This window comes from Hippocampus comes, unplaced genomic scaffold (assembly GCF_001891065.2).
Source record: "Hippocampus comes isolate QL1 unplaced genomic scaffold, H_comes_QL1_v1.1 scaffold207, whole genome shotgun sequence".
Lineage (NCBI taxonomy): Eukaryota > Metazoa > Chordata > Actinopteri > Syngnathiformes > Syngnathidae > Hippocampus > Hippocampus comes.
In genome coordinates this window covers 959,704-985,715 of record NW_017805146.1, presented here as the reverse complement: position 1 = coordinate 985,715, position 26,012 = coordinate 959,704, and the positions used below count along the sequence as shown (strand labels likewise).

The 26,012-nt window shown below is 47.8% G+C and overlaps 5 protein-coding genes across 12 annotated transcripts; 1 reads left to right on the top strand and 4 right to left on the bottom strand.

The window, feature by feature from the left end:
* Positions 1–2,652: 2,652 nt before the first annotated feature.
* Positions 2,653–7,115, bottom strand: LOC109514595 (major histocompatibility complex class I-related gene protein-like). 3 transcript variants are annotated; one of them, XM_019867849.1, is made up of 7 exons: positions 6,881–7,115; positions 6,303–6,569; positions 5,842–6,120; positions 5,119–5,427; positions 3,720–3,836; positions 3,569–3,640; positions 2,653–3,522 (listed from the first exon to the last, which is right to left on the bottom strand). In XM_019867849.1, the coding sequence occupies exons 1-6, from the start codon at positions 6,927–6,929 to the stop codon at positions 3,588–3,590; spliced, it is 1,074 nt and encodes a 357-aa protein (XP_019723408.1). In that variant the 5' UTR covers positions 6,930–7,115; the 3' UTR covers positions 2,653–3,522; positions 3,569–3,587. The 3 variants fall into 3 exon arrangements, with proteins under 3 accessions (XP_019723408.1, XP_019723409.1, XP_019723407.1); XM_019867850.1 differs by having other exon boundaries at positions 2,653–3,526; positions 3,572–3,640; XM_019867848.1 differs by having other exon boundaries at positions 2,653–3,640.
* Positions 7,116–7,468: 353 nt separating this feature from the next.
* On the bottom strand, positions 7,469–12,509 carry LOC109514586 (major histocompatibility complex class I-related gene protein-like). Of its 4 annotated transcripts, none has more exons than XM_019867830.1 (7): positions 12,231–12,509; positions 10,384–10,539; positions 9,686–9,952; positions 9,309–9,587; positions 8,762–9,064; positions 8,254–8,364; positions 7,469–7,976 (listed from the first exon to the last, which is right to left on the bottom strand). In XM_019867830.1, exons 2-7 carry the CDS (start codon positions 10,445–10,447, stop codon positions 7,810–7,812), a joined length of 1,191 nt encoding a protein of 396 aa, XP_019723389.1. In that variant the 5' UTR covers positions 10,448–10,539; positions 12,231–12,509; the 3' UTR covers positions 7,469–7,809. The 4 variants fall into 4 exon arrangements, with proteins under 4 accessions (XP_019723389.1, XP_019723391.1, XP_019723390.1 ...); XM_019867832.1 differs by lacking the exon at positions 12,231–12,509 and having other exon boundaries at positions 7,469–7,852; positions 7,959–7,976; XM_019867831.1 differs by lacking the exon at positions 12,231–12,509 and having other exon boundaries at positions 10,384–10,675.
* Positions 11,902–15,976, top strand: slc39a7 (solute carrier family 39 member 7). 2 transcript variants are annotated; one of them, XM_019867814.1, is made up of 9 exons: positions 11,902–12,133; positions 12,763–13,114; positions 13,938–14,068; positions 14,152–14,320; positions 14,634–14,702; positions 14,916–15,038; positions 15,123–15,194; positions 15,327–15,523; positions 15,716–15,976. In XM_019867814.1, exons 2-9 carry the CDS (start codon positions 12,772–12,774, stop codon positions 15,968–15,970), a joined length of 1,359 nt encoding a protein of 452 aa, XP_019723373.1. In that variant the 5' UTR covers positions 11,902–12,133; positions 12,763–12,771; the 3' UTR covers positions 15,971–15,976. The 2 variants fall into 2 exon arrangements, with proteins under 2 accessions (XP_019723373.1, XP_019723372.1); XM_019867813.1 differs by having other exon boundaries at positions 12,123–12,212.
* A 788-nt stretch (positions 15,977–16,764) lies between these two features.
* On the bottom strand, positions 16,765–18,624 carry LOC109514547 (formyl peptide receptor 2-like; the record flags this gene model as incomplete). Its single annotated transcript, XM_019867736.1, has 2 exons — positions 16,765–18,165; positions 18,529–18,624. Coding segments are annotated over 2 exons (900 nt in total), but the record flags the coding sequence as incomplete, so codon positions are not given.
* Positions 18,625–21,065: 2,441 nt separating this feature from the next.
* LOC109514587 (formyl peptide receptor 2-like) lies at positions 21,066–25,760 on the bottom strand. Of its 2 annotated transcripts, XM_019867835.1 has the most exons (4): positions 25,596–25,760; positions 23,627–23,686; positions 22,399–22,586; positions 21,066–22,268 (listed from the first exon to the last, which is right to left on the bottom strand). In XM_019867835.1, exons 1-4 carry the CDS (start codon positions 25,702–25,704, stop codon positions 21,447–21,449), a joined length of 1,179 nt encoding a protein of 392 aa, XP_019723394.1. In that variant the 5' UTR covers positions 25,705–25,760; the 3' UTR covers positions 21,066–21,446. The 2 variants fall into 2 exon arrangements, with proteins under 2 accessions (XP_019723394.1, XP_019723395.1); XM_019867836.1 differs by lacking the exon at positions 23,627–23,686.
* Positions 25,761–26,012: the final 252 nt, after the last annotated feature.

Below are 26,012 nucleotides of genomic sequence, written 5' to 3'. Positions count from 1 at the left end.
CCCCCCCGCCACCTCCGCGCTAGCCTTTCTTCTTTCAGACGTCTGAGGAGTGGACACCGCTGGATGCTAACATTGAACTGATAAAGCGAGGTGGCGCGGGGGCAGGGGGGGGGTAGTGTACAGGGCGAAGGGGCCCAAAAATGTATTAGCCGATGGTCGCATTTGCCAGCCAATTGACGGTTCTCAATGCCCTGCATAACACGCCACCGTTGAGTGGACGGCGGAGGCCGAAGGGTCATTGTGCCTGTGTGGCCCCCTCCTGCAATTTGGCCGCATAAGTGATAACCAAAGAAGACAAAAAAGGCGGCTTCATTCCACTCGTTTTGAGCTGCAACAATACGTCAGTGAAGCGTGAAGTGACTCAACGTTCATTCGGATTCACTGATCTGATTCTCCCGGGACAATCTAAAGCGACCTTTTGGAAGCCATGGCGTTTATCTTACATTTCAGAAATGCCAACGCGCAGCACCAAACAAGAACGTCCCAAAAAGTTGACCTAGCGGAATAAACTATGAGGTTTCAACAAACCAAACAAAATCTTGTCCGTTTAGAACACACCGCAGCTGCCTTTGCATTGCCACATATGGGAAGGGGGAAAGTTTTAGTGCCTCTCAGGAGACTGAAATCTCGATCGGCCAACATGAGATCATGGACGTCACGATCACAGCGCGCGTGACGCCACAAGTTTGGGACCGTCTGAGTTTGAAAGTAAACAAGCAACTGTGCTTTCCAACCACCGACACTTCGTCCATTGACGAGTAACACGTATGCAAGGGAAAAATCCGCAGAGCACCTGTCACAAGCTGCCAATTCCAATGATTAATTATTTCTATCAATCCCTCCCAGGCTTTCTATTTTCAAATGATCACACCGGCCCACCACTGGACGAATCCGACGGAATAATTGTAATGTCCACCTGCTCCCGTGGCCAAGCCAAACAGGCAGGAAAGATGGTTGAGGCACATGGGCGGATAACAGGTTATGACGATTTGGATCGCAAACGCAATGACACACACACACACACACACACACACACACACACACACACACATACACACACACAGGAAGGCGCATAGCCGCATACAATGCGAGAAACACACCCAGGGCCCCTTTTTGGACTTTAATAGCTGTTTGTCGAGATGAAGCGAGTTCGGCGTCCCTGCTCGTCGGAGGCCGCGGTAATAGGATTAGGAGCGGGCCAAGTCCAATGCTCCGTTTGACACCTTTTGTCCGCCCGCCCCGAGACGCAGATCACAGCCATGGCGAGCGGGACAAAAGCCTTTGAAGCAATTTGTGTTGTCGCTACAAATGCGTCCCGATGGGAGAACGGCGAGCCGCAGGTTCCACGGCACATCAAATTAACGCCGATTGTTGATGACTCAATCTGCATTTTGGGGTTGGGGGGGGAGCGTTTCCAAGAAACGATGCCGTCTCACATTCAGGATCTTAATGAGATGGTTCACAATCAATTCATTTTTGAGAAACTCCTCGTTACTATTTCTAAAATAAATCGGTCGTGACGAAACAGCAAACGGTATGCTGGATGACCCACAAGGTCCAATCGCATTTTCAGTTCTTGTTCCAAGAGGACGTAGCCATTACTCCAGTCGAGCACCCCCAAAAGGTTTACTGTATTCCAAAAAAGGCAAAAGCAAACAACCCCCCGCCCAAAAAGCACTTCGGTATGATCAAAAAAATAGCAAAGTGGAAACCCAAAGCAAGTCGCAAAGAGTCCCGTCAGAAACAAAAGACCCAAGACTGATCACAATGGGGAAAATGTCAACAGCGATGACCCAACCATGACTGACACATTTCTTGATCTCTTGCTTCAGCGCCATTTGACCTCGTCTTACTCCCGGTGTGCGCACCTTGGCCACCGGGGACAATATAATCCACATAATGACACGCCAAGAAGAGTAACACAACTAAGTGACCCAATAAGCTGCAGTAAGAGGAGTCGTTTTATGCAGAGGATAAAGAATATATGCTTGTGAGTATTGCCATGTTGTCTTTTGACATATCGTCAGCTCATAGCGTCATTGAGGTTGCGGGTTCGAATGTGGGCTCCGCGAGTGCGTTCCGTTGCTCACTGCGCGTGTGTCATCTGTGTGTGACTTTGAACCTCGCCTCGCTGACTTTTGGCAGGAAGCGTAGCCGCTCATAAAACTCTTTTTGGTGGTTCTCCCAGTGTGCACTGAGGCTGGGGAGAGCACAGGTGGAGGGGAATTCAAAGTAGGGCCGACGGTCGGCACACGCTTGTGCAACCACCATTTTGGAATGGTTCTCTTTTGACTTCCCCTCTTGAAAATAGATATATTTTGCAATATTTTGAGTTGTGCAAGTTAAGGGTGGGAAAACTTTTGAGATTATTATTTTTTTTTTTAAGACCACAAATGATGACTTTTGAACAGGGGTGTGTCGACTTTTTATATCCACTGTATTATGTGGATGTAAAACAAAGTGGAATCCTTCATAGAAAGTGAACAAAATCATTTGAATTTTTTTTTTCTAATGCAACATTCTAATTTCTTGAGATGGAAAAAAAATCTGTTTTCATTAACTCTGAAGAAAAGACAAGCATGGAAATTTTCACTCTGCGTCATTCAAAAATGAGTTTCACAGGCCAAAGCAAACGCATTATTTTCCACCGTATTACTATTTCATATTCTGATACTTTATTGGACATGCTCCTGTCTATCATAGAAATGCATTGATGTTTATTCAACTGACATGTGGTAAAACGATTCGCTTCCTATTGTTCAATCTCTATCATAAAAAAAAAAAAAAAAAGAACATCAGACTGATTAATCGATACATATGATTAAAAAAAAAAAGAAGGGAAGTTGTCTGTGGTGTGAATGTGCGCCAACAGTGACGCAGAAAGCCCGTTTACCTTGAACTCCACTCGTCCCGTCTGTGGGGCGGGGTCAGGTATTATCGCCGGGGGCGAGAAAGGGCGCGGGGACAGAGAGGGGGGGGGCTAAACCACCCCCCGGGGTCGTGGGCCGCTGCCCTCGCTGGGGCCTGTAGAATGGGGGGCGCAGCGAGGTATTGGCAGATTTTTGTGGGGTGCAGATGCTGGATATGCAGATGTCTAATCGAATTGTGCGGTCATGAATTGGTTGCCCCACTGATTTGCATGAGGACAATCCCCGGCGGCGGTTTGGGGGTCAGCGCGGACCCCCGGACCAAATGAGCAGCCGGCTGCAGACGCCCCTCCAGGACGTGTGAACTTGAAGTAGACTTTCCTCAACGACAAAGATTATTGATTGAGAGCAATGTCTGTGAGTCGGTCTGGGAGCGCGTCTGACATCTGTCCTTCTCGGGAAGATGTTTCCCAAAGGGGGAAAAAACATTTGAGGTCAGGACAACCGGATAACAATAAAGCTGGTACCGTTTTTTAAAAATACAGTTTTGCCGATTTTTGAAATAAGCAATCTGATATGACCACAAACGTGAAACGCACACAAAAAAAAAGTGAACAAAAAATATCCAATGACCTCACATACAGTGTTATTTTTTTGCACTATAAATACTCCGATATTGTATCTTTGTATCCTACTAGAATGAATGAATCAATGAATCAATCACTCCTGTATGTCCACAGACAAAAAGGTCTTAGTGGCCACCAAGTCGAAGCCTGAAATAGAATGGAAAAAGCGCAACATGGATCAATAATCTCGTTAATATCATTTCTTCTCCTCATTTCGGGTCCTCACCTTTGCCCTCTCTTTTCCAAAACCTGCACGATGCGATGGCGCCCACCACCACGAGCAGCAGAACCACCGCAGTGCCTCCAACCATCGGATCGAGCAGCGGCGGACCCGGTGACAAATCTGGACATGGGCAGAAAAGAATTGTGAGTTTTTGGGCAACTACTGTACTATCATCTGCAATTGTGGTTCAAAAACTTGGGATACCAGGTGGGTCGCGAGTTCTAACTTGGTCATCTGTCAACCTATTTGTGAAAAAACATTTTTAGAATGGTCTTGTTTCTTAGTTGGAATAAAGTCCCTCACCACCTAACAGAAAATGTCCCGATAAGGGCAGTCCAAAAAGTTTTTTTTTTGGTTGCGGCTCTTCCGTCGCTTCCCCTCGTGAATTGCCAGGATCCACTGTATGATATATGATACTGCCCCCTGGTGGCCACGTCCCACACACCAAAATGAGGCCCATTGAAGAGCATGAAATCATGATACAAAAACTGTTTCAGGCGTCACATTCTACTTATTTGTCTTAAGTACCATAGTGTATGGCACTGAATTGAAAAAAAAAAGTTCTTATTTTTGGTGGTGTTTTTTGGGGGGGCTCGAACAGATTCCTGACATTTTCCATTTCCATCCACCACCACCACCGATGTTCTTTGGCCACGGTGCCACAAGAAGGCGCCCAAGATTTCCAGTCCAACTTGGTGACACCGTACCTCGAGGGACATCACGAATCTGTCCGATATGATGGTAGTTCGTAGTACCCATTTCCTATAAAATGGCCGCCAACTACGATGTATAATACAGTGTGAACATATAGAGATGTAAAAAAAACATGTCATACAGTATAAATACATGTCACTGACAAATACGTGTAGATGAAGAAAAAAAACAGCTTTCAGAATATGAAACCAGCAGCTTTAGCATTCCTACTTGGTCTCTGAAAACATTCCGTCACTGCCAGTGCTGCCGAACCAAGCCAACTGTCATCAGTTTAGGACGTGCCGCGCCCCGAAGACGTTTTACGATCATCTTTCCATCGGTTGGCCATGATTTTGTTGTGGTTCGTCGTCACGAAGGCCTTTTCGCACTTTCATGGGAAAAATCTGGTCGTTCTCATGAAGTTGACGTTATGAAAGTTGTTTGTTGTCAGCAAAATCGGCCAATGGAAAATGAATGACGTGAAATTGAGACATTGAAATGTGAACGTTGTGGGGGTGAAAATGTTGTCAACGGGGTACGTTGAAATGAGGTTTGGCTGTAGTGATATTTTTTCAGTGACTAAAAGGAGGATAGTTTCTTAAACTAAAACCTTTTTACAGGACACCAAACCACTGGCGTCCTTGCAAAAAGGGCTCCCCCTGTCGGAAGCAAAAAGTTGGAGGAAGTGTCGTCTCGCCAAGATACCCACAGTTGGTTTCGATCACAGCTTTGTCCAGGATGACGACCATCTCGTCCTGGTTACGTGCGTCGAAATCAAAGACGCACTGGTATTGGGCCCACTCATCCTCCGGGATGGCCGAAACGTTGAGGCACACGGTCTTCTGGAAGGTTCCTTCGTGGTTGGGCAGGATCTCCCCGCCGTCGCGGAGTAGCTCCTGGACCTTCTTGCCATCTCTCCGCCAGAACATCTTGGCTCCGTGGTCCGGGTAGAAGCCCGTGGCGTGGCAGCAGACTGGCGACCGGGGCGTCTTCTGGAGGAGCGCCACCTTGGGGTGCACTGCAGGAGAGGGAGACACCTCGGATGACTTCCTCGCAGTGACTCCAAAAAGTGTGACGCTAAAGTGTTATTCCAAAATAGATGACACGGAATTTCACTTTGTCCTCATGTGCTTCGAATTTACTTTTTTACTATTTGGATCAATTTGCTCAGCCATCGAGAAAACTCACCGGCTGAGATTACAGATTAAGTTTGAAGTGGAGTTCTTGTAGGCTGAAATTCCGGCAATTTCAGGGCACGGCACAACATCCTTAGCCTCACGTTCAACCGACATTGACTGAACAGACTACCAAAAAGAAGAGTGCTGTCATTTGTGCTTGCCGAAAAGTGTCCCCACTTCAGCCTACAAGAACTCCACTTTGAAAATGTCATCTCTGCCTGGTGACGTGACGATCATGACAAGGGTCCTCCTACCTATTCTGTTCAGGAACTCCCCCCCGAAGAGCATGTAGCTTTTGATCCTGTCACGACAATCGTTCAAGTAGAAGTGCTTCATGTACTGGATGGTGGCTGTCTCGGCGTCCCATCTATGTTTGGTGAGGCGGGCCGCCTGCTGGGGTGCGATCCAGGTCTCGGCGTCCAGGTCCAGCAGGATGAAGTCTTCGCCGTTGTAGCCGTAGCGGTTGAAACCCCTCGCCGCGCCCGTGTCGTTGTCGACCTCGCAGCCGCTCACACGCTGGAGGACGTGCTGGTCTGGAGGAAGCACAACCACGTTTAGTTTGAGAGGGAAAGACGATTCTGGATATCTGAGGACACAAGAACTGATTCGGAAAAGCCGTTAAGATGGAAATGGTCTTCGACTGTGGCCACTTGGGCCGAGCTAATCGTACCAGCCGATTTTAGGCCTCTTCAAATTAATACGGTGGTCGTCGTACCTCCCGTCTGGTTGAAATGGTTCTTGAGGTTGTAAATGTCTGCGTTGAAGTCTCTCCGGTGTTTCCGGCACTGGTTGGCGTGCCAGATCAAGTGCTTGGGGTCCTTCGCGAGGTAATCTTGGACCCAGGCCTGCTTGGGCTCGGCCATATCTTTGTCGCTGTCATAGTAGCCCACCACCTCGTCATTCAGCATGACCACACCCACGAACTGTGGCATATTGGGAACCCCCGAGGTGGCGGTCAGGAAGAAACTAAGGGAGAAATTTACTGCAGGGTGAAAGAGATTGTCAAGATCATTTGCAGGAGACACAATTAAGCATTTTCCCCCACAATTTAGAACAAGTCCCTCGAAACCATCAGTCCACTTAAAGGGCACAAAGACGTGGTGAACTTTGCCGAAGTGACAAAGCGAAAGTAAAAGTCAGGAAAGTTTCACGAGAGAAACAAAGTAAGAATAAACCGAACAGAAAATGATTTTAACTTTGCCGAAGTGACAAAGCGAAAGTAAAAGTCAGCAAAGTTTCACGAGAGAAACAAAGTAAGGATAAACCGAACAGAAAATGATTTTTTTTCTTTACCCGAGGACGTCGCCTCGCTGAGCAGCAAGACGAGGAATATCTTGATCATTTTGGTCAGTTGTATCAATGTTTGTTTTTCATCTCATACACGAGCTGGTTGGCAGAAAGCTAACTGGAAAATGCGCAGGAAGGAGAAGCGGAAGTAGCGTATTATTTTCAGAATAAAACAGTCAAAAGTGTAGACACTTTGTCATGCCGTTGAATGAGAAACCGCGATTAAACGTTTGACTGGTCATCGTTCTAGTGACAAAATGTATTGAAGTTGCAGTTTTTTTTAAATACTCATTTGGCTAATTAAATCATTGATTTATTGCACAAAATAAAAATATTGTGGAATAAGCAATTCGGATAATGGATGGATTTTAATGGGCATATAATTATTTTATGAATCAAATGAACTATTTTTACATCTTTAACATGTCCATTCTACACTTTTATTGTTTGTTTGACGCGTCCCTGCTGTCACTTTAAAAATGAAATCAACCGTCGCCCTTGAGCAAAAAAGTTTGCCTTGCTTCACGTGGTCCGCATTTGCATTGATATGTGCGGTACACGTGTCGGTTTAGTCATGCAGCGAGTGACAATTAAAAAGTTCCAGTATATCTGTTTATTATTACAACCAAATACAAAAAAAAAAGAAAATAAAAAGAGATTTCATGTGCATCACATTACAGGGAAGTGCAAAGGGCATTTGGAAACAAAAGCAAGAGTGCTTGAGGCTAACATCACAGTATTCCTCTCTTTGATACTCACGGTCAATAAATGTAACAATACACAAATAATGAATGACACAAGTCCAAAATCAAAAAAAAAAATGTTGAAAATGTTACGTTAATGAATAAAGCACGTGGCTTCAATGTCCGCTTAAGAGCGGGGGATTCTTTTGGAATAACTTCTGGTCCATGGCTCACTGCTCGCAGGCTTGACCGTCAGATTCGGGTTAGCATTCGGGGAGCGCAAGTTCCACGCCCGCTAAGGATGGAAACATGGAAGACGCAGCAATCAACGGCCAATTTTGACCCAAGCCTCCTCTTGCGTGCGTTATCAGATACAACTCGGTGGAAGGTCGAACACTTACTGTTAACAGCTCGGAATTCTGAAAAATAAAAAGACAAAAGGAGATGTCGCAATGTCATTCTGAGAGTCAATGATGAGACAAGAGATAAATAGCTCTGAGGAGACTTTGGCCTTTTTTGTCCTGTCTATCATATGAGCGCCCTCAGAGGACACAGCACTCATTAGGAGAGCTCCGCACCCAAGTGCTGAACTTCATTTGGATTAAAAGAAAGAACGTCTCCAACAACCCAAAAAGAGTCAAATTTGCCTCCATTCAACCTTGGGTGGCCAGTTCTAAAGTTACGCATTGTTCTCACCACCATTTCTTCGGCGGGTGTAACATCCCGCGGCGACGGCTGCCACAAGGACCAGCAGCACCCCTACGGCGCCTCCGATGACGGCGCCAGCTGGAAAATTTGAGGGAGGAACTGAAAACGAAACACAACGTTGAGCTCGTTAGGACGGCGCGCAAGCCCGTTGTTGTGTTCTGACACTTTTCATGCACACGAGCCTTGTTTCTACCAGTAGTGGAGTCACTGCCACTCTTTGGCAATCTTCGGTTGGCTACAAAGTGCAGCGCTGAAGTGCCTTAAGGGAACTCCTGGCCAGAGGTAGACAGCGTACATGCTGGCAGCTGTTGCGGTGTCCCGCACCCTCCGCCACCCCCCCAAAAAAAACAAGCCATAGCACCCATTGGCATCCTTCTTTCGGGTACTATGCATGCATATTGTTCAGATACCTGAAGCGAGCGGGGCTCAGAGTCTCAGCGACAAAAGGAACTCTCGCTTTCACATCCAACAGTCAATTGCATCCACACTGACTTACTCCAGTTGGTTTGGATGGCGTCTTTGTCCAGTTTGATGACCAGCTGCTCCTCGACGCCGCTCAGCTGAAACACGCACTCGTACTCGGCCCACTGAGCGAGCGGCGACTCGGACACGTTCAGGGTCACGCTCATCTGGAAGGTTCCGTCGTGGTTGGGCAGGATCTCTCCATGCTCCACGTGTTCGTAGAGCTCCTGGCCATCTCTCCTCCAGAACAGCATGGCTAGCTTGGGGTAGAAGCCCGTAGCCTGGCAGCATACCAGCGACGTGGGTGTCTTCTGGAGGAGAGCCATCGAGGGAAGCTCTGCAGGGGACACACAGAGTGAGAAAGAAGTCCCATCGGCGCCTGTTATAGTGTTCAAGTTTCAAGCGAGTCCCAAGTCGATGCGGCTAAACTCCAGCAGGTAGGTCAATTTGGGTCTCGCGGAAACCAACGCCGACGGCCAGTCGACTCTTTCACCCAAGTGAGTCGGTCTCCGGTCCCAAAAGGTCGACTCGAGCCTGACTGGAGCCGCCGGCGGCATCACGTGCCTGGAGGGCGACCTCACCTTTTCTCTGCAGGACGCTCCTCCCGTAGTTCACGTACATCTTCAGCCATTCCGGGCACTTCTTGATGTAGTAGCGCTTGTTGTATTGCAGCCTGTCTATGTCGTTGTCCCAAATAAGCTTGGTGGTGAAGGCCTGCGAGGAGGGCGCCGTCCACATCAGCGTCTGCAGGTCCAACGCGATGAAGTCTTCGCCATCATATCCGTACTGGTTGTAGCCCACGACCTCGCCGCTCTCCTCATCGAGATCGCAGCCGTTCAGCCGCTGTAAAACGTGGCTGCCTGGTGGGGAAGTCAGAGTGCGTGAGAAGGCACGGCTAGCGGGCCCACTCTTGTAACCACATCCATTCTATTGGCGGCTAAGAGAGAACATGACACACCTCCGGACTGGTTCAACCGTTGACTCAAAGCCTCGAGGTGTTTCCTGAAGACCAGCTGGTTGCCAGAGCATTTGCGCTTGTACCAGTCCAGTTGTTCCGGTATATCCCGAACCAGCTGCCTCATCCATTCCTGTTTGAGCTCCGGCGACTGGATGTCGCTGTCCCAGTAGCCCAATCGGACGTCGTCCACCTCAGCAGCACCCACAAACTCGGGGAAGTTTTTCACCCCAGATGTTGCGATGATGAAGTATTTCAGGGAATGTCTTGCTGCATTTTTCAGAAATAAATATCCACGAGTGAATCACGTGTGACAAATATATCATGACACAGCTGCGTTTTCAGGACCAGCTTGTTTAGATCTCTAAAAGAAGAGATGGCATTCCATCATTTATGCCCACTCCTTTCCAAACGAATGTTCTAAACAAACTTTCAAACGTTAACTCGCATTTCACCGCCTCAGTCTGATGGTTTATTTACCGAGTGGATTTCTCAAATAAAGGTCTTCCACCATATTTACTTTTTGGGGGTAAAAATCAACTTTGGTGTTGTTTTCATGAGGCACGGAAAATACTGCTATTTTGATAATGCATGGTGAAAATGAAACCGAAAGCGAGTAGCCAAGGTCTTATTGCGCACTGGGAGGAAAGAGAAAATATGTGAAATCGGGGCAAAATTAGAACAAGTGAAAGCGAGCTGACCTGCAAATGTGTCCTGCAAAATCCACAATTCCAAGTTGAGCAGCAAAGTCAAAATCTTGTTCATTGCGTTCTTCTTCTTGATTCTCTTCGCACGTGACGTTGTTTGAAGGCTACTGCGAGCTGTAGGAGGGGTTGCGAGGATTTTACCCCAGCCCACTGATAAGACACAAGGAAGTATTTTTATAACACATTGAGCGTCACAGTGTCCGTCACGTGTTGAAACCAGAACACAACATTAAATAGCACATGGATAATATGTGACAAAAAACACAAAATGGTTTCACGTATAAGTCTTAAGAGGCTGCTGCTTGCTTTTTTTTTTTCCCGACCAGCGGGTGTCGCAATGGTACGGAACCCTAAGGTGACGTGGAAGAAAATAAAATCGCGTTCCCTCGCAGTTTTGCATTCCTTCGCAAAGATTTCGATAACGCTTTTTTTTTTTTTTTTTTTGCAAGGGGTGTTTTTTTTAATGCGCTTCATGTACTTTCTGATCATTTTCCGGGTAACTGAAAACAACAAACATGGAGCGTTTTCACCCGATGGCGAGTTTAATGGAATTTTACTTTGAAATTGGCTCGAAAGACAAATACATTAAAACTGTGTTTGAGATTAAATACGGTTTCCAGGTCCTCCCCCGTGATTCGCTTCTTCTCCGAAGTAGTGTCGTCTCTCAATGAGCCGCGCATGAGTCGAAGCTGACCCGAAAGTACTAAAACGCGCATTTGAAATCAGCGTCCCTTTGCAAATAAAAAAATTAATTAAAAAATAAGTTTGCCTTATCTCGCAATCTTTGCAGCGAACGCTTTTTCATCTTCCATGTCACCTTTGGGGCTCTGTACAATGGTGCTTTTGAAACCTAGAAAAAAATAAAACGGTTTTCTTCTCGAACAGCTGGAAGCCTGCAGTCCTATAATAAATGAACATCAATGAATGCCAAATTATTTGTGAAATTTAAAATAATACTTAAAATAGAGTATATTTAAAATAAAGAATGGAAACAATTAATGAGTAGATAAGTAACAACATATTTGGGAACAGCCTCCTTTATAAAACGATCATATTCTATTTTTTCTTTCTTTCAAAAATTATATTAAATCTAACCTGATTTAAATTATCCAACAATGTTATATTCTTATTATATATTCTCTTATTATATTTACCGGTATTTTTTTTTGTATTTAATACATGGAAAAATAACAGCTTCATGTATATATAAGCATGTTTGAATAAATAAATAAATACACATGGTAGGGGGTTGACAAACTACCGGTGCAAAAGCATCTACATTGTTCATACTGTAAACTGATTCTATATATACAGTATAAAGGATATCTTATCTTATCTTATCTTCATTTGTTTGGCAGTTGGTTTGCGTTTACACTGTAACGTCACGAGTTCCAACAGGACGTGCCGCCAAAGAATCAACAAGGTAAAGCCTCGCGAGATTTTCGCCGCACTTCCCCCGTTTCCCTCCACTTTCTCCCCTATGGAATCCGAGACAGTGAAAAAGAGGCACTTGCGCTATATAATAGGCGGCTTGTGTTGCGATCGTGGTAAAACACATCATGCAATTCTTAAAGATTCCAAAGATTGCACAAATGTCCTGTGTCATATAACACTAATAAGTAGTGACTACTTGCGGCAAGGAAACGAGCAAAAGGGATGCGCGCTTGGAATCGGGATTTCTTCCCGCGAGATTTGGAGACTTGCGCGAATGCCACGTCTCGGCGAGCAGCTAGCATAGCCATAGGTAGGAACCGAACCTCCGAGGTGACGCTGGAAAAGACAAACAAACTCGCAGGCAACCCGTGGAACATTGGCGCCCTCCGGTAGGCATCCTCAACCACGTTTGTTTGCGTGTTAATTTGGCCCGTGCTACTTCTGTTGTTAGCATTGGCTAACCGCTTCGCCGCCAACTGATGCTCCGTTCGTTCTCGCGTTCGTTTTGTTGATTTGTTTTTCGGCTTAACGTGGTGGTAAAGTCAAGAAATAAAGCTGCTTAATCGGTCACGGCCGATGCGTCGAGCGAGAAAGTGAATTCCCAATGCAAACTTGAAAACTGACTCTTGAAAGTTGAGGTGCAAAGTTTTCAGCGCTGCAGACCCTTGCCTGCAGTTTCCGCTTGAAAAGAATAAAAGCAATACCAACAGAATGATGCAATGCAGTTCTCTCAATAGTCTCGAATCTTTTCATCAGATTTTTGCACGCAGAGAGAGTCACCTGTGGTTGCCACGACACACTAGTTGGCAATCACTATTTTCTTCAGGTCCTCAGAGGACTGCAGTTACCAGGAAGTTGAAGGTCTTGACGGTCGATGTTTTGGAAAGTGAGAGACAGTGTATGTTTCCTAGAATTGTTTTTATTCATGTCCTTTTCCAGGTAAATACAATGGGCCACTTACATCTGCTGGCGGCGACGCTGGCCACATCTGCTCTCGTGCTGTTGTTGGCCTCGCATCTGAGCGACGCTCACGGCCACTCGCATGACCACCATCATGGGCACGGGCACGGAGATGAGCACCACCACCACCACAGCCACCACAGTCACTCGCACGGCCCGGAGGCGAAGATGTTCCACGGCGCCAGCAAGTGGAGCGCCGAGGCCAACCTGCCGCCAGAGGAGGAGGAAGTGGGGGAACGCCACAGGCACGACGAGCATTGGCACGGTCATGACGATGACCACGGACATGAGCATGTGCAAAACGATGACCACGTACACGCCGGTGACCACGGTAATGAAAATGACCAAGTGCAAAACGATAACGACCGGCATACGGATGACTTGCAAAACGATGACCACGTGCAAAACATTGATCAGGGTCACGCCGATGACCACGAGTATCTCAGTGACCCTGAGCAGGTTGATGACTACGATTACACCAATGAGCAAGAGCAGCCTGATGACCACACGCATGCCGATGACCTCGAGTATGTCAGTGACCAAGACTGGGTTGACGACCAGAGTCGCCACGATAACCTTGGCCATACCGATGACCACGCCCACACGGATGACCAACAGCAGGTTGATGACCACGGTCACGCCGATGACGGTGTGCATGCCCATGACCTAAGCCATACCGATGACCAGGGTCACGTCAATGACTACGAGTATGCCAATGACCAAGAGGTTGATGTCCACGGTCACGCCGATGATGACGACCATGCACACGGTGATGACCACGTGCATGCCAATCACCAAGCGAATGCCGATGACGGTGCCCGTGACGCTGATGACCTCGGGCATTCGCCATGGGCGCAGGCATGCGGATGACCTCGCTAGGATTGTCACTGTAGCGTATTTTCAGAATCGATTATTCCATCCCTTAATGGAATAATTGGATCAAAGAAACATTTTTTTGTGATTACTGTTGTTTCTTTGGTCGTGCTTAATGCTCAAACAACAGTTAAGGGGTATGGCGCGAGAGGAAGAGACGTAGCCGCCAACCTTTTTGAAATTGAGAGCTACTTCTTGGGTACTGTTGAATGCGAAGGGTTATTTGGTGACTTCAGAAGCGATTATCTGTGGATGAAATGAGTCATTGTTGTACCCTTCAGACCATGCGCACGCTGATGCCCGCGGGCACGACCACGGTCGGTCACACAGCCACGATCACGACCACGGCCACGCACACAAAGAGCCGAAGAGCGACGCAGAGAAGCGGGACGTGCTGGAGCTGTGGATGCAGGTTAGACCCCAAACCATCCTCCGCCTCCCCGCGATGACGTGGAAAGCAATCCCTCATCCCGACCTTCCCTTTCCTGCTCTCAGGCCATCGGCGCCACGCTGCTCATCAGCGCCGCGCCGTTCCTCATCCTCTTCCTCATCCCGGTTCAGTCCAACAGCGACCAGCACCAGAGCTTGCTCAAGGTGCTGCTGAGCTTTGCGTCGGGAGGCCTGCTGGGCGACGCCTTCCTTCACCTCATACCGCACGCTCTGGGTATGTCATGCGGCTTAGCGTCGGAATGCTGAATGAAGGCTGACTCGCATTTTTTTTGCAATAGGCTCACACCGAGAAAAACTAAAAGATCAAAATTCGTACTTGGTCCCTGCAGTACAAAACCAGCTTACAGGTTAAACTTGTGGCATCTATTGGCAGCTGTAAAAAAAAAAAATTCCTCGCAACTTTGAATTCGTTTCATGCACTAGCCTGGAAGTCAAACTTCCCGTCGCATGCTTAGCAGTAATTCCGCAACGACAGGACGTCGAGAAAAAGATTCAAGCTGACCTTCTGCTTTCTGCCAATGCCGCAGAGCCGCACTCTCACCACGGCGACACCACGCACGCCGCCGAGGAGTCGCACGGCCACGGCCATTCGCACGGTAAGTGACCCTCAAACCGTCCGGAGTCACGTCGCCACTTTTACGACTTGGGGCTTGCTTGTCTAAGACTCAGCGGAGACGCGACTTAACTTGGGAGTGAGACTGTAAGGCGTGTGACTTGCTTATCCCAAAGAATGATTTGACAAGACTTGATTGAACCACGAAGGTTGTGACTTGCCCATACGCGACTTACTCCCAGTTGTGCTTCCACAGGCGCCGCCCACGATCACATGATGTCAGTGGGCCTGTGGGTGCTGGGTGGCATTGTCGCCTTTTTGATTGTGGAGAAGTTTGTGCGCTTTCTGAAGGGAGGCCACTCCCATGGGCACTCACACCGTAAGAGCAACGCCGAGAATTCCTCCGAGCCCACCCAGCTCACTTGTCGCCTTTGATTTAAACCTTTTTTTTTTTTTTTTTAAGCTCTTGTCAAGGAGAAGGACAGCGATGGTGAAGACAAGAAAGCACCAAAAAAGAAGGTGGCGAAGAGTGCTGGTGAGTATAGAGCTGGGCAAGTCGTTGATTTTATTTCGGTCCGAACAATTAATCTGATTCAAACCGATTATCTCGAATTGTCGTGGAATGCAGTCGCGTGTTTTACCTTTTTCTGTCTTTTTTTTGCTGCAGACATCAAGGTGTCTGGCTACCTGAACTTGGCGGCCGACTTTACTCACAACTTCACGGACGGCCTGGCCATCGGCGCATCTTTCCTGGTGGGCCCGGCGGTGGGCGCCATCACCACCCTGACCATCCTGCTGCACGAGGTGCCGCACGAGATCGGAGACTTTGCCATCCTGGTCCAATCCGGCTGCACCAAGAGGAAGGTGGGCCACAGCAGTTTTTTTCACCCCCACTGCCCCTCCGTTTGACTTCTTAAGTGTTAAAATTTCTGTCCATTCTCAGTCATCCCGGTCATGATAATCCACAAAAGTGAAATGGAGGCAAACAGCCAAGAAGCCTGCTGGCTCCTTTCAACCTCTGTGCATTGCTGTGGTTACCTTCCCGTTTCCCATCAGGCCATGTCTCTGCAACTGGTCACCGCCGTGGGAGCGCTGGCCGGCACCGCCTGCTCGCTGCTGGCCGAAGGCGCGGGCGCGGCAGCCACCACGTGGATCCTGCCCTTCACGGCGGGCGGCTTCATTTACATCGCCACGGTGACAGTCCTCCCGGAGCTTCTGGCCGGCCGCTCCACTTTCGGCCAGTCGCTGATGGAGATTCTGGCCCTGCTATTCGGCGTCGGCATGATGGTTCTGATCGCAGAGTACGAGTGAAAAAAAGAAGAGCGCTTGAAATGACATCGTTGATGTTTGGTTTTTGTTGGGGGCTTTTTTTCCACCCCCAAGATGGGAACGCATAGGAAATGAAATGATGGACACATCTGGAGAGGACTTCTACTTTGTCACACACGCACACATTGTTTTTGTTCAAAGTAGCTGCTTGGTTTAAAGCACACATGCGCAAAATGTTCGCATACCTGAAGAGGTCGAACCTCAGACATGTCATTGGATTGGATTTTTATTTATTTTTTTTAAGTTGTGGCCACAGTATGGATATAACATGCACGAAATGTTAATTCCAGGCCACAAAATGCTAAATTGTGGCCAAGAGCTCGGTGCACACAAAGTACTGATTTGTAGATAAGGGTCATGTACACTAAATTGTGGCCATGAACTAGGGGCAAAATGCATCCAAAATACTTTGTTTTGAAGTGCATGTGGACATAAGAAGTCAGTAGTACACAGCCCCAGGTAGGACATTGAACAATTATTTGAAAATTGCAATCACAGAGTTCGGTGCCACTATAATATGCTAACGAAATACCAAATTGTGGCCCTCAAATAGGTCAAAGTACAAAATACAAGTTGTCGCCAACAAATTAGATGAAATCTGCGCACACAAGAATTGTTTGTGGCTTGACAAATATTCCACTGAACGCCTTGGACATTTGGGGAGCATCGAGGACCATTTGCTTATTTGTCCACAAATGATATTTGTATTTTGAATGCGCACTCCAATTGATTGGGGACCACAAATGAGCATTTTTGTGCAATTACTTTGTTTTTAACCTCCCGTGTCATGGTTTGGGGCTCCATACATAAACGATCAAGTGCGAGTGAGCGCAGAGGACCAGGCTGTTTGTGAGCGACTGTGAAATCAGCACACCACCCCCATTGTATGTAACGGTGACCAACAATAAAGGCTGATAGCGTTCCCGATTTCGGCCGTGATTGCAAATGCCACAACACAACCGCTCGTAAGTAGGAAAACATTTCCACTAAACCGAGCACTTTCCGTCGGGAGAAACCACGCGGTATGCTTGACTGCTGGCCAGGGGGGGTGCAGGGGGCAGGGCCAATGAGAGATTGACCCCAGGCATCCATCTAAACTAGTGTTCGAGTTTTAAAATTGAATCAGCGTTTCCAATCAGGGTTTCAAACCAGCGTTACCGTTTTAAAATGACGGTTTCAAACTCGGAGTGCTCTGGTTTTTGAAGTAGGCTTGAATGTAAATGTCGGATTCTTTGACGAGCGGAATGGCAGCCGACGCCCACCTTGCTAACTGCTATTTTACCTTGAGGCTAACGGTGGGCAAAGTCAGTACTGTTTTCGCTGAAGTTAGCCAAACAGTCTTGTTTTCTTTCCGCTTTTATTTCCTCCGCTCATCACACCTTTGACTTGCTCAACCCCAAGCCATTGTCGTTGGACTGTCCTGTCTGTCCGTCAGGATTGTCGGCGAGAGCGCTCTTGTACAGGCCCTCCAGAGACTTCTTGGCCGGGGTCCTCAACCGCTGCCCCACAAAGAAGTAGAGAAGCGGGTTGATGCCGCTTTTGATGAAAGCCACGCCTCTAGCGAGGGGCATCCATGTCTTGAGCAGTGCGCAGTTCCTATCCAGAATCTTGAGGATGAGCAGGGCGTGGTACGGAGCCCAGCACAGGAAGAAGGTGGCCACCAGCAGGGCCAGCACCCCCAGGACGCGCCACTTGCCCGCCAAGCGGGTGCGGTGGATGCCCACCCCGGCCAAGATGTAGCAGGCCAGGATGACCAGGAAGGGCAGCAGGAAGCCGAACAGGAAGCGCACAACGTAGAGCCCGTTCCTGCTATTCAATTGGCACTTGGCTATGTCCTGGTTGCACATGAGGCTATGTTTGGAGAAGAAGGGCCAGCTGAAGGCCAAGACCACCACCCACATGCACGTGGCCACCACTCGGGCGGCGCACACGGTGCGGTGGCGCCGGGTGAACACCGGGAGCCGGACGCAGAGGGCCCGGTCCACGCTGATGACGGCCAGCATGAAGACGGAGCCAAACATGTTGGCTTGCTTGCAGAAGCCGGTAAACTTGCAGATGAACAAGCCAAAGGGCCAGTGGCCCAGGAAAAGCTTCTTGACCAAGGAGAAGATTCGGGTGATGCAGAAGACGAGGTCCGCCATCGCCAGGTTGACCAGCCACACGTTGAGGACGTTTGCCTGGGGAGCGAGCATGCAGGACAACACACAAGCAAAGATAAGAGAACAGTCTGGTACTGTGTAAAGCACTCAAGTCAGCTTTCATGTCAAATACACTCTATGTAGAACATACAGCACAGATGAAATTGATTTCCCCTCAACCACAGTGGAAGCATGCAGTGCATTAAAAACACACCGCTAAAAATAAGGGTGGCGAAACTGAACTGTATAAAAAAGACAAATAAAAACAATAGATAGCAATCAACAGTCAACAGACTGTTTAAGTGCAGTAAGCCGATGTCAGATGCTGAGTGGGGGTGGGGGGGGGGGTCACAGTTTGGCGGGATGTAGGGGCAGAATATGGAGGGAGTTGAGTCTCCTGACCGCCGCTGCTGGAATAAACTGTTCTTGAGCCTGCTGCTTCGAGCACAGAGACTCCGCAGTCTCCTCCCCGATGGCACCAGGTCGAAGAGGCTGTGAGATAGGTGGGTGGGGTCACCTGCGATTTGGATGGCTTCGCGGGTTCAATATATATATACACGCGTGTAGATATAACATGTCAACGCACTCGAGGTCAAATCCAAGTTTTTAAGATGCAACCGAGATATATCACTTCAAAACATTTTCCTCCCTTAACATGATCTATAATCTGTCAAACTAAACTGAAAAAGAGGCTGTGAGATAGGTGGGTGGGGTCACCTGCGATTTGGATGGCTTCGCGGGTTCAATATATATACGCGTGTAGATATAACATGTCAACGCACTCTAGCTCAAATCCAAGTTTTGGTGACGGAAAAAAAAAGATGCAACCGAGACTGTTAGCGTGTTGAGGACCACGGCGACCACGTTGATTTGGTTTTCGGCACTCGTCTTGGCCGCCGAGACGCTGACGGAGTCGTTGAGGAAGAGAGAAGGCGCTGTTTCCCTACGATGCATCATGAGACCTGAAGAGGAGGCAAAGATGCGAGCACTGCAGCCACCTGACTTGTCTCCAGTCAGACTGAAGTCGCCACTTTTAGCTGAAAGACCCGATGTAACTGGTCTTCCACGTAAACACGACCTAGCAATTCTTAGCCGTTTATATTCGAAAATCTGCTTTTTCGAGGTAGTGTTTTGTTTTCGAAAGAAACTTGTTTTTTTTTCCGTGCGTTGCCCACAAACTTTGCAGTATGCATGCGGAGTGATGTAACTGGTCTTCCACGTAAACACGACCTGGCAATTCTTAGCCGTTTATATTCGAAAATCTGCTTTTTCGAGGTCGTGTTTTGTTTTCGAAAGAAACTTGTTTTCTTCCCGTGCGTTGCCCACAAACTTTGCAGTATGTATGCGGAGGACAGACGCTGCCGCCCTTAGTCTCCTTCACCCTATCACATTCGGATTCAAGGATGATGTTTTTGATTAAAATCGCGAACGAGACGGCCTGCGAGGTTAGCAACTCATCGATACGAGGCACAACAACTACATCTTACTTTATTCGTCATTTAAAACCAACAAAGACGAGAACCCATGTTAGCTTCCTTTTTAGCTCAGTGGCCCCTCACCTTTTTGTCGGTCAATGGACTAGCTTACACGATGTGTTTAATGTTTATAATATTTATGTCTTTCGAGACCATGTATAACATTGAGCATTCTACCGTGTTTCATGTCTTGTCCTAGTTGTTTTCATCGTGAAGACGACTGGAGCACATCAACTTGTGTTCGCTCGCTAGCATCGGAACACCAGGCAACCGTGCTTCAAAATTCATTTATTTAACCAGTGAAAACAACGTATTCGGAGTTGTAAACCTCTCTTCGAAGAACGACCTGGCCGGAACGGGCTCATAAAATCAAAATCTCACACCCAACTAAACACATACGACGGTTAAGCGCAGCCCGATCCGATCCTCGGTTTGAACTTAGAAGCGAGTTTATAGCGTTGTGCAGTTTAAAGGACGGGTTCTTATCAGTTAGGAATCACAAGTATGTAAAAGATGTCACCAGAGGAATTTCATTCCTAAGATGTTTTTGAAACCAAGGACGCTAAGAAAGCAGCTGCTAGCCGTTTGAAAATAGCATTCTCTTTCATTTATGTGACTCCGGACACTAACTTAAGCTCGTTAAAAGCTTCGAGTGATTTTAAAGCCGACGAAGAACGACGATAAACGATTGTATCCTCGGCATACAAATGGAACATTTCATCAGGCTCACAACGCTTTTTCGGATAATTTGTGAAGACAACCACCACTCACCATTCCGTTGAAGATATTGCCACGTACGTGACTTTGATATGTGGCTTTAAAATGGCGGGCCCGGCACGTGTGTGTCAAAATGACTGTTTTTTTTTTCCACTGGCTAAATGTCTGAAAGATTGTGGATCTGATTGGACCCACCCGCTGGTCACCCCTGATGATCGACGTGACACCTCAGCAAGTGTAGTCGAAATTAATCTGTAGCATTTAAAAAAAATTTAAATAGCAACACCTGTTGACTGCTAAGTCCCTCCTGCGACTGTAGTTGGCGCTACGAATCGCAGAGGACCCAAGGTGAGTCTTCGTGCCTCCTCGAACATTTGAATCTCCTCACCTTGATGACAGTTTTTTTAAGTTTTAATAACATCGTTCTCTGACAAGTGGCGGGCAACGCCTCGCCCTTCCGCCTGTTCGTCTCCATGATCGAAGACAAATGGCCCTGATCGCTTTTCTGGCATTGTGGTCGCTCAGGTTAAAGATGGAGGCATTTTTCGTGTTCTGTGCACAAGTGACACTTCTGTTTTCATGTTAACAGCATGCAACTTGAATTTAGTGAAGACTCACATTCAACAAATTGCGGGTGACAAACATGAACCCGTGAACCGTTCTATCTTTGTTGTCGTAGTTGGACTGCCCCATCCCTTCGTCAAGGTCGTCAGCCAGAGCGCTCTCATACAGGCCTGCCAGAGTCAAGAAGCCGGTTGACGCAGCTGTTGAAGTAGGCCACACCACTTAAAAAAAAAAAGAAAATTTTCTACTCAACTCCATTTATTGAAAGGACTACTCCTAAAATGAATGCAAACTAAACTAAAACGAAGCATTTTCCCCAAAAATCCCCCCCCCACCAAAAAAAATAAATAAAAATTTGCATCTCACTGTACAGGACTAGTGAGCAAATCCGGTGGGACTAGTTATGCATTCCGTAAACAGCACGGTATACGGTATTATGAGAAGAAACCTTTCCTTTTTCTTTACATTTGAAGCTACAATGGGTGCTATACATTATCATTATTATTATTCTCATTCTTATTGTACAGTATTTAGCAGTTATTTTAGCCCCCACCCCCCCCACCGTCACATCCGAGACTGGCTCTCCACGGAGTCGTCGTTGGTCTGCCCTGACTGTCCGTCAACCTCGTCGGCCAGAGCTCTCTTGTAAAGACCCGTCAGAGACTTCTTGGACCGGCCCTTCATCTTGAGGCCCACAAAGAAGTAAAGAAGCGGGTTGACGCAGCTGTTGAAGTAGGCCACGCCCTTGGCGAAAGGTAGCCACGTCTTGACCGCCGAGCTTTTGCTGTCCACCATCCTGAGCATCAGCAGGCCGTGGTACGGGGCCCAGCACAGGAAGAAGGCGGCCACCAGCAGGGCCAGCACCCGCAGGGGGCGGGACTTGCCCGACAAGCGGATGCGGCGGATACCCACCCCGGCCAGGATGTAGCAGCCCAGGATGACCAGGAAGGGCAACGCGAAACCGCACAGGAAGCGGATGAAGTAGAGCGCCGTCCTGGCGTCTGCGTCCTTGACCTCCTCTACCGTGCACTTGCTCAGGTTCTTGGCACTCAGGAAGACTTGCCGGTAGAAGAAGTAAGGCGTGCTGAAGACCACGGCCGCCGCCCACACGCACACGGCCACCACTCGGGCGTGACACACGGTGCGGTGGCGCCGAGTGAACACCGGGAACCAGATGCAGACGGCCCGGTCCACGCTGATGACGGCCAGCATGAAGACGGAGCAAAACATGTTGGCGTACTTGAAGAAGCCATTGAACTTGCAGATGAACAAGCCGAAGGGCCAGTGGTCCAGGAACAGCTTCTTGACCAGGGAGAAGATTCGGGTGAAGCAGAAGACAACGTCGGCCACGGCCAGGTTGACCAGCCACACGTTGAGGACGTTTGCCTGGGGGGGCGGGAGAGAGGGGAACCGGCAAGGCTCAAATAACACCGATGAATCGAGGTATTCATCCAGCGACAAGATTTACAGCACAACAGACAACAACTGGCTCGAAAAGAATAAGCTATCAGTCCACCTTGACCTTGACGCCCGCCACCCAGATCACAAAAGAGTTGCCCGGAATGCCCAGCAGGATGGTGAGCGTGTTGAGGACGACAGAGAGCGTGTCCATGTTGCCTCCTTTACTCGCCTTGGCCGCCGGGACGCTCAGGGAGGCGTTGAGGAGGAGAAAAGACGCTGGCTCACCGGAAAGCATCTTGGGACCTCAGGAAGAGACAAGAGGTGGGGTGGGGGGCGGGGGGGACAGTGTTACTTGACAACTCTTTTCTACTCATCGCCTCATTCTAACTTGTCACTTCACACAAGGGCGCTTGGGATTTTGAGTGATGTCACTGTTTAGTGACGTCACAACACAGTGACGAGTTACCGGACGCGCTGCGGACGTGCTGCTCCAACATTTGGAGCAGTGCGTCCAGTAACTCATCAAAGTCATGTTGAGTCACGGCCTCGACGATCTGCCTCCCCACCCGCAACGCCGTGGGAGTGTTTGAGAAAAACAAAACAGGGTCAGCAGCATTTTGGGTGCATTGGTGGTTGCCGGTCAGTCACGGGGCACTTGCACACATACAATGGACTGGTCGCGAGTCACTGTCGGTGACACATATACAGCAGACGAACACGCAATGAATGCTCACATTCACACCGACGACCAATTTCGACATGGGATGGCCGCAGCCGAGATTCAATCACTGAACCTCAAAACGATGAGTCAGATGTGCTAACCACCAGGTCACCTCGCTGTCGGCCCCCACAAATAAACAGCAAGACTGTTGCCAGAAAAATTTCAATGATGTTACGGAGAAAAAGGGGAGACAACAATGTCGCGTGCCACAGTATTAAGAAATGCAAGACTACTGCACGCGTGTGAAAATGGCAGCAAATTTCCCCCGAAATTTGGGGTGGCCAGAGTGTGAGATGGCCGCCCCGCAGCCACCCTCCCCCCCCCTACTTTTTAGCAAAAAAGACACCCCCTCCCGTCTCGTTTCATCATGGCATTGCGTTCACTTCCTCATTCGGTGAAAAGTGAAGGCTGGCCGCCTCCTCGCAGTCCTTCAGAATGACAGAAGAGCGCTCTTGAGAAATAATCCTCCCACTCTTCACTTGCGTCACACACATGAAAAATCCAATTCAAAATTGGGAGATTTGCAACCCAAGTCGGTCAGAGCACAAATCGATCGATATCAAGCGCGCCGCACTCACTGGCTACTTAATTAGGGACTCAATCGAACAGTATTTGTTCACACCTTTGGACGATTTGGATCGAATGTAGCTGCAGAAGTTCCCCGGAACAAGTCTGCGTGTATCTTCATGTGTTGGAGGAAAAATCATGAAGCACAAATAGACCAGAATCAGCTATTATTAGTCCTGCAATGGGGAAATTCCTCCAAATCCTCAAATGTCCATCGACATACTTAGATCAACCGCACGTGGCAATTCTACATCAATCTGAAATTTTTTCTTTTTTCTTATCTTTATTTTTTTACAATAATTACCGATACAATACAATGCCGCATTGAAGGAAACCAAAGATGAAAATATTTTTGTAGAAATACTGCACAGAACGTTTCGTCGACATTGTGGGTTTTGTCATGGTGAAAATTGCTGTACAGCGATGAGGCGGGGGCACTGTTGACATTCATCTACTGTCCCTTCTTAGCCAATCAGGATGGAGAACACAATGCAGTGTAAAAAAAAAAAAAAAAATGCAGGGAAAAAATTGTGAAACAGCAAAGACGTGATTAATGATGAACCGTGTTATAGCGAGAGATTATATAAGCAGTCTTGTGTCAACTGTAAATATAAGAAGAACTACACACACGCACACACACATACGCACACATACACGGATACAAATATCGATCTCCTTCGAATCCGCTTCTCTTCAGAAGGGTCGCGGGTGTGCCGGAGCTGATCCCGGCTGTCTTCGGGCAGTTGGCGGGCGACACCTTGAACCGATTGTTAGCCAATCGCAGGGCACACAGAGACGAACGACCATTCGCACTCTCAATCACACCGAGGCACAATTTCGAGTGTCCCGTCAACCTCGTGTGGACCTGATGTGGACTGTTTTCAGCGGTTTTTTTTGGCTACGACATTCGTCAAAGGAGAAGAATCTGTGCTCGGTGGTTGCGCCTTCTCGGCAACACGCCTGTACCAGCACAGATTTTGATTGGGAGGAATGTCGGCGCTATTGACTGTCGGTGCTGGACAGCCCCCGGGGCGCTTGTGTTTTTTGCGCCTGTAATGGGCAGCATTTTTCACAGCCCCGTTTTGTTCAGTGGAGATGTCGGCGCTGTTGGACAGTCGGCGTTGGCGCGGCTGGATGGCTGCTGAAGTTGAGGATGAGGAGAGAGGGGCGTCGGTGCAGAGCGCCGATGCGTATTTGGAACCGAGAGTCGCCGCTTGGAATTGAAATGGATTTCCATGGGACGGGAGAAGTGAACCAATCACTTTTTTTCGTCAGTGGATTCTCCAGCTTCTTGTTGACTTTGAAACTTAGCTTGTAGCCGACGTGTGCACATTTTGAGCGTGACGTCTCTGATCCACTGGTTAAAGGACAGTTTGATTCTCTCCTCTTTCATCTCAAACTGCTTTAAACAACAAAGCGTGTGAGGGAAAAGTGGTTAGGACTGCGCGACTGTCCGTGTTTTATATTATGTGTTGTGTTTATTATTTTACTTTATGTTAACTGTTTTGTTGAGCGCTTTGTTACAGCTGCCGCTGTTGTGAAAGCGCGATATAAATCAGCATGTATTGTATTGTATATATATATATATAAAAGTCTGACATCAGGTTTTTTGATCATTTTTTGGGGGGGCGGGGTGCTTGAAAGTCATTATATTTGTCTTATGTTGTAATGTGTTCATGTTATAGATGCTGGGGTGAATGTGAACCATGTTGTTACGAGACTAGATGGATCATTAAATAGCCCGAAGCAGTCGCCTTCCAAGCCATGCGGCATCTTGAATCATGTCAGCACACAAAACTCGACTATACTCTGCCTACTATATGTGCACGTGTGAACATTTGCAGCCAGAATAGTCAGCGGCGTTGTCTGTGACCACTATACTTGCGTGATAATATTGAAAATTATTGCAAATTTCCCCAGTGTGGGACAAATAAAGGTTATCTTATCTTAAAATAGGAAGGATCCGTAGCACAAGCCTTGAAAAATATTTGAATGAGAATAACAATTGACAGATTCTCACTTACTTGTCGAACGGCAGGAATCAGGTCGGCCGTCCACTCGATGGTGCGAAGACTGAGTGAAGATACGTACACATGCATTTTGATACTTCCCCTTTTGTGTCATGTGTTCCATCCACACACACACACACACACACACTGGCGAGTAGTCAGCACCATAAATAAATTTACAAAGCAAATGAGAAGAGTGCTATTTTATGTATTTATTTTTTCCAGCACGCCCAACATTTTGCTTCCTATACAGTACGGCTAGGAAAAGATGAAATTTCGATGCCAAAGCAACGCTCAGAACAAGCGGAAGCTTTTGCAGAAATTTGAAAAGAAAAACAGTCAGTCATGTCTGATTGTAATCTTGTCTGCCCCCTGACATGCAGACAGAACCTGACATGCGGTTGGTCCTCGAAGGTGATGAGATGACACGTT

What these genes read in the sequence shown, in the direction of transcription:
- LOC109514595 (XM_019867848.1), bottom strand. Translation starts at nt 6,929, where the DNA reads ATGATCAAGATATTCCTCGTCTTGCTGCTCAGCGAGGCGACGTCCTCG. An exon ending in GGAGTTCCTGAACAGAATAG is followed by an intron (nt 5,428 to 5,841) that starts GTAGGAGGACCC and finishes CCTCTCCTGCAG; the next exon opens with TGCACCCCAAGGTGGCGCTC. An exon ending in TTGGAAAAGAGAGGGCAAAG is followed by an intron (nt 3,641 to 3,719) that starts GTGAGGACCCGA and finishes ATTCTATTTCAG; the next exon opens with GCTTCGACTTGGTGGCCACT.
- LOC109514586 (XM_019867830.1), bottom strand. Translation starts at nt 10,447, where the DNA reads ATGAACAAGATTTTGACTTTGCTGCTCAACTTGGAATTGTGGATTTTG. An exon ending in GAGCGTCCTGCAGAGAAAAG is followed by an intron (nt 9,065 to 9,308) that starts GTGAGGTCGCCC and finishes TGTCCCCTGCAG; the next exon opens with AGCTTCCCTCGATGGCTCTC. An exon ending in CACCCGCCGAAGAAATGGTG is followed by an intron (nt 7,977 to 8,253) that starts GTGAGAACAATG and finishes TTTATTTTTCAG; the next exon opens with AATTCCGAGCTGTTAACAGT.
- LOC109514587 (XM_019867835.1), bottom strand. Translation starts at nt 25,704, where the DNA reads ATGGAACACATGACACAAAAGGGGAAGTATCAAAATGCATGTGTACGT. An exon ending in TGATTCCTGCCGTTCGACAA is followed by an intron (nt 23,687 to 25,595) that starts GTAAGTGAGAAT and finishes CAACACATGAAG; the next exon opens with ATACACGCAGACTTGTTCCG. An exon ending in TGGCGGGCGTCAAGGTCAAG is followed by an intron (nt 22,269 to 22,398) that starts GTGGACTGATAG and finishes CCGCCCCCCCAG; the next exon opens with GCAAACGTCCTCAACGTGTG.
- slc39a7 (XM_019867814.1), top strand. Translation starts at nt 12,772, where the DNA reads ATGGGCCACTTACATCTGCTGGCGGCGACGCTGGCCACATCTGCTCTC. An exon ending in TGCTGGAGCTGTGGATGCAG is followed by an intron (nt 14,069 to 14,151) that starts GTTAGACCCCAA and finishes TCCTGCTCTCAG; the next exon opens with GCCATCGGCGCCACGCTGCT. An exon ending in CGGCCACGGCCATTCGCACG is followed by an intron (nt 14,703 to 14,915) that starts GTAAGTGACCCT and finishes GTGCTTCCACAG; the next exon opens with GCGCCGCCCACGATCACATG.